Below are 6,180 nucleotides of genomic sequence, written 5' to 3'. Positions count from 1 at the left end.
ATTTAATTTTTGTTTTTAAAATCAATAACTTCTCCATAAAAATGTAATATATTTATATAAAGATATATCTTATTGCTTTAAAAATTTTAAAATTTGAGGTAATGAAAAATTTATAATACCTCTTTTTTAATTTTTTTTAAAATTATTAGCTTTTTAATATAAACATTTAAGAATTTTAGTATTCTACATAACTCTGTTTGACAATAATTTTTAAGAAGTATTTTTAATTTAAAAAGTGTTTAGAAAAATTTAGGAAACACTTTTAAAAATATAAAAAATCTCTTGTAATGTTGAAAAATCACTTAAAACCCATTTGACATTGTTTTTAGTGGAAATGTTTTTATTGAAAGTGTTTTATTCTACAATACTTTTGTGAAAAACATTTTTATGATAATCTAGAAAAGTGTTCCATTAGTGTTTTTTATAATATATTATATAATTACAAAAACACTTTTAATAATAGTAAACTACTAAAAAGGACATTTATTAAAAAAAGAAAATATTATAATAAACCAAAAACTTTTATTTTTAAAAATATATATAAACATTTATATTTTAAAAAAACTAAAAAAATAATTTTTATGAAAAGGAAGTGAAAAAGGAAAAGGAGAGTGAGAAGGAAGTAGAGAGTGATAAGGGAAATTGAGGACAACGGGAAAGGGTATTTTAGGAATATATGAAAATTTTTAAAGTGTTTTTTTAAATAAACACGTTTAAGTACTTTTCTAAAAATGTGTTTGGTAGTGATTTAATAAAATATGTTTTTAGTATTTCTAACACTTTGAATGATAAAAATTTTTAAGTGTTAAAAATATTAGAAGTTTTTTTTAAAATTATTATCAAACAGACTTTAAAAAACACTTCAGATGTTTTCCTAAATTTTAAAAAGTGTTTTTCAAACATTATCAAACACTTATTTTTTTATTTTTTTTTATTTTTACCTTAAAAACACTTTTAAGTGTTTTTAGAATTAGAAACCCAATTAAAAAGCATTATCAAATGAACTTATAATGTTTTCTAGAGAAATACTCCATAAGTGATTTTTATAAAAACATTTTCCAAGAAAACACTTTCAATAAAAATACTATCGTTTCTAATTTTTATTTTTAAAATTGGAAAGCAAGCTTTGTGGTCAAAACCATAATTAGCTAACTACTATTTGTTTATGGCAAGGTCCCCTTACTTTGACTCCTAGCACATATATCATCTTTTTCTTTTTCAAGTACTCATATTCTAACAATTTCTTCACTTTAAAAAGTTAAGGATAAAATTTTATTGCCAATTATGGACTTAGATCACATTAAGGTTTAAATTATATTCCTTAATATCAATTCACCTCGTACTTGGCCCCTCTCCCGCCCTTTAATTAAATATAAAAAAATAACAATTTTTTCGCATCACATAGTATGGAATTTTAGCATAACAAATCTCTTCATATTCATAAATCAAGTACTTAAATTGGTTTTTCCTCATTTTTCTTTTCAAAATCCTTAAAAATAAATAAATAAAGAGGTGGGGTTGGAACTTGAAAGGAATAGTAAGAGGTGCATGCAACCAAACTCCTACTATTGCAAGTCTTCCGACATAATTAATAATAATTTATGCCTTTTTGCCATGCATGATTTACAATAATTGTACCTTTTAGTTTTATATATATATATATATATATAATCGAATTTTGTCTCAATCATGTATTCTAACAACCAATCTTTCATATTGAATTATCAATTTCTTTAAAAAATTAAACTTATAAGATTTAAGCTCAATATACATATATAACTTCCTAATACCTTTCCTCATTCGAAGAAAAGATAACTCAAATCCATGATTATCTATCAAATATATCATATTAAACTATTAATTTAAAATATATATATATATATAATAACGTGATCCTTAATAATTTGGTATCCCATGTGCACTCCATGTCCATATATGAAGTACATATTGTCGTGTCTTATACTGTCGACTTATGGTTTTATGCCATGATACGTGTATTTCTGGGGTCAACAAAAACCGATGAGAAAGAAGAAAAAGAAAAAGCAAAACCTAGGATGAGGGAAGGACGAGTGATATTGATTTGAGAGGTAGCTACAGCTGCTGACCTACCACATGGCATGCACATGGTGTAGGTCCCTGTGTATCGCTTCACTATCAATTTTTTGAGCGCCATTTCGCTGCCAATGTCCTTGGAAATATGATGGGCTTTAAAACCACGATATTTCACCTCTTTGCCCTGTTATCTCATGCTGCATCTTCATCACTGTTCCAGATATTCTTTTTCAGGCTTTTTGTCCCAGTGCTTTCTCTAATTTCTTATAATTGGTTGCGCAATACTAGGCGCCGCACGTGGTGGCAAATATATGGGTCCTGTCCATATGTAGATAAATTGACGGTATGTAATTTGATCCTTCAGTTATTGCCACGGCCCAAGACCTACTTTAAGGGTATCCCGGTTAGTTTACACCTCAAGTTTTAAGATTCAAAGGGGAAGTGATTCAAACAATTATTTTATAATTAAAAAATTATAATGATATCTTACAAGAAAAAAAATTTACATTTTTAATTTTATTTTACGTTTTGAAAACATTAGTATCTCAATATCTACATAATTAAAAACGTGTCATGATGGTTCACTCTCACCGCTAATATCAAATCGGGGAGGTCTTTGACGGTTCACTCTCACCGCTAATATCAAGTGGGGGAGGTCTTTGTAGCAAGAGGACTTGTTCATTTATTTTCAAGGTTAATAATGGGGAATTAGGTGATATGGTTTATTAGGCATTGTACTGAAGTCTTGCTCGCCGACAACGTGCTCCAATGATGGTGGATTTCGCCCGCCTCTATATCTTGTTGGATGCGCTGGGTTCGCGTACTTCTCTGTCCTCTGTGGTTCAAATTAATCTCAGTTTCTCTCCCTCAAACATGGTACAATCCAAGAAGTTCAGAGGAGTCAGGCAGCGCCACTGGGGCTCATGGGTATCTGAAATACGCCACCCGTTGTTGTAAGTGGTTGATTATCCATACACATCTTTCTTTCCGTATACTTTGATCTCTTACATATATATATTCTGTGTCGTGGACAGGAAGAGAAGGGTGTGGCTGGGCACATTTGAAACAGCAGAGGAAGCAGCTCGGGCTTATGATCAGGCCGCCGTTTTAATGAGTGGCCGGAATGCAAAAACCAACTTCCCAGTAGCCCAAACTCCTACTCCAGAAAACACTAGTACTTACCAGGACCCCCATTCATCAACCAAGGCCTTATCGGAAATCCTACAAGCCAAGCTCCGGAAAAGCAGCAAGGTGCCTTCTCCATCACTGACATGCCTGAAGCTGGACCCCGAGAATTCCCACATAGGGGTGTGGCAGAAGAGCGCAGGGCAGTGCTCCAATTCGAATTGGGTTATGATAGTTGAGCCAGGGGAGAAGAAGAAAGGCCATACTTCAGAGGGTGCATCGCCATTATCAAAATCAAGTTCTCCATTGCCAGGGCCTGAATTCGGAAGCGGGATGGAAATCGAAGAAGACAGAATTGCACTGCAAATGGTTGAGGAGCTTCTTGACGAGAATTGCCCTAGCCCTATACTTGAGATTCAAGATGGTGAAGGTACCCGTTGCATGTAGTACGTACTATTATATATGCATTCATGAATTAAGTTTAGGGTTTCCAATTTGATCCAATTTCCATGGGTTTATTATCATTATGTTCAACAAATAGAAAAGAGAAACAGAATGAATTTAATTTGGGGTCTACCTATATATATATATATATATATAGAAAATGTAGCAGGAGAAGTAGTATACTAGCTAGTGAACAAGGATACCAGCATATCATTTTGCTTATATAATAGAATTAATGGACATTAATTGAACTTTATAATTAATTATTATTAAATCATTTTCTTATATATATACATATATGACCTTTTTTTAAAAATAATTGTTAGATTTCTTATTGGGTAAATAAATATTATTAATCATTATTATTTTTAATGTACTATTATTCATTTTGAACAAAAACATTATTATGTCTTTTAATAATAATAATAATAAGGATACATTATTAAAAGAAAAAAGAAAAAAAAGAAGCTACAAATTTTAAATCCGGGAATTACAAATTTTAAACTATGATTGGCGAGTTTTAGTTTTTTTTTTAAAAAAAATAAAAATAAAAATAAAAACAAAAATATCTAACAAAATTTAAGAGTTTGGAGAAAGGAAAACTAGAGAGAAAGATGAGGAGAGAAAAAACATAGTGAGAAAGATGAAGATATAAAAGAGAGCAAAAACAAAGAGATAAACCTCTAGATTTCACCATTGATTATTTTTACGAGTAAAATTTAAGGTAAGTCTTTCAAGTAGTTTAGTATAGGTTTTTTTAGATTTTTTTTAATTTTTTTTAAAGATAAATATATTATACTATCGTTCAAATATTTTCTAGGTTAGATGTAGAAAAAAAATTCGTATAGTTCATCTAATCAATATAGAGTGAGGAAGTCAGGGAAAAAAAAAAAAGATTTTAATAAAAAAAATAGTGATAGTACATTGAATGTGGTCCCTAAATAAACCTCGGACAAAAATTAAGTCCACATATTATTATTTGGGAGAAATTTATATATAATAAAATTCTAAAATAAACGTAAGTATTTAGTTTGAAGGAAAATTCTATAAATTTAAGAAGTGATATTTTGTGAAAAAAAAATATAAGTATAAATAAAAATAAATAAAAATAATATTTTATTTGTTCAATAAAAAAAATGCAATGTAGAATGGATATTCAATGTGAATAAAATATGAATAATAAAGAAAAATAAATAGGGAAAATAAAATATGAATTGTACAATAGAGAAAAAAATATATTAATTAGTATAGTTGGAAAAAAAAATTATATGTTGATATTGTACGCAGGATAATGTATGAAGAATAAATAAATAAATTATTAAATATAAAATTAATCATAATAACTAAAAGCATGTGATATAAAATTATTTTTAGGATAAAATAGGCTTGTATTAATAATATTCAATTTATTTATTTAGGTAAATTCTAAGTTTAATCAACTTCTTTGCTCGATTCAACTTTTTTGCATAATTATAGTTCTAAAATATTTTTTGAAATGTTAATTTTTTGAAAGGGTAAGAAAATATTTTATTTATATTGTGAAAAACATCATTTTTTTTGTCTTATGTAGCCTTGGGCAACGGGGGTTGTATTGTTGATCATCAATGCCTAGTTGTATTAAGATTAGAAAACTTAGTTAATGGGGTAGTCATTGACCAGATAGTACCATTTGATTGGCTAGTCCCTTCTGAATTAAAGAATAATCTATCACTAAAGATCCTACTAGTTTGGGAAAAGAAAATTTATTTATAGTCTATATGTTTGAAAGTTAAGTTGTGCTATACTGCTATGTCACTTTTATTTTTATAACAGTATTGTTAGTATATTCATTTACTGACTCGAAACTCACCACCTTTCAGGTACCCAAATGTAGATAACAATGAGTAACGTCAAGGATAATAATGGTTCTTGTTTGTTTAGTTTATGCTTGGTCTTAAAGACTTTATTTTAACATGTTGATTTGGATTATGTGTTATGTTTTTAATCATCGAGATAATTTGAATTGAATTAGTATGTCATAATTATTGTGAATAATTAAACTTCTATATTGGAAAGATAGTTTTAGCTGTATGAAGCCACTCTCCTTTGACTAATGTTCTCTTTTACTATTTAATCTTTTTTTTTTTTTGGGCATATTTTACCTTTATGTTGGATGTGCAAAATTGACAAGGTTTCCTAACCTCGAGGCTTAGGGTGTCTCATTTTTTGATAAAAAAAATAATAATATAATTTATAATTTTATTGTGATATAGTATCTATATTTCACTGAAAAACTATTTAGTATTAATTTATTTATAATTGTAACATTATTTTAATTTTTAATAAGACTTGAATTAAATTTAATTAATATTATATAAATTTAATTTATAATTTTTTGTTACAAAATTAAAATAAAGAATATTTTTAAAAACAACTAAAATTTATTAATCTAAATGAGTATTTTATTTTGTGTACTTTCAAAAATATTTTTAAAAATAACTTTCCAAACATTTATAAAAAAACTCCCAAAAAATTATTTATTTTCTTTAAATTGAAAGTATTTATAAAAAAACAAGTTAC

General features: G+C 27.7%; 1 protein-coding gene across 2 annotated transcripts; it reads left to right on the top strand.

Moving 5' to 3' along the window:
• The first annotated feature begins 2,694 nt into the window (after nucleotides 1-2,694).
• LOC100266250 (ethylene-responsive transcription factor WIN1) lies at nucleotides 2,695-5,688 on the top strand. 2 transcript variants are annotated; one of them, XM_010658124.3, is made up of 3 exons: nucleotides 2,696-3,005; nucleotides 3,087-3,607; nucleotides 5,481-5,688. In XM_010658124.3, exons 1-3 carry the CDS (start codon nucleotides 2,821-2,823, stop codon nucleotides 5,492-5,494), a joined length of 720 nt encoding a protein of 239 aa, XP_010656426.1. In that variant the 5' UTR covers nucleotides 2,696-2,820; the 3' UTR covers nucleotides 5,495-5,688. The 2 variants fall into 2 exon arrangements, with proteins under 2 accessions (XP_059596822.1, XP_010656426.1); XM_059740839.1 differs by lacking the exon at nucleotides 5,481-5,688 and having other exon boundaries at nucleotides 2,695-3,005; nucleotides 3,087-3,767.
• Nucleotides 5,689-6,180: the final 492 nt, after the last annotated feature.

The sequence above is a fragment of the Vitis vinifera genome, chromosome 11 (genome assembly GCF_030704535.1).
Source record: "Vitis vinifera cultivar Pinot Noir 40024 chromosome 11, ASM3070453v1".
NCBI lineage: Eukaryota > Viridiplantae > Streptophyta > Magnoliopsida > Vitales > Vitaceae > Vitis > Vitis vinifera.
Note: the sequence above shows the minus strand (reverse complement) of the source record. Positions and strands in the feature narration are given on the sequence as shown.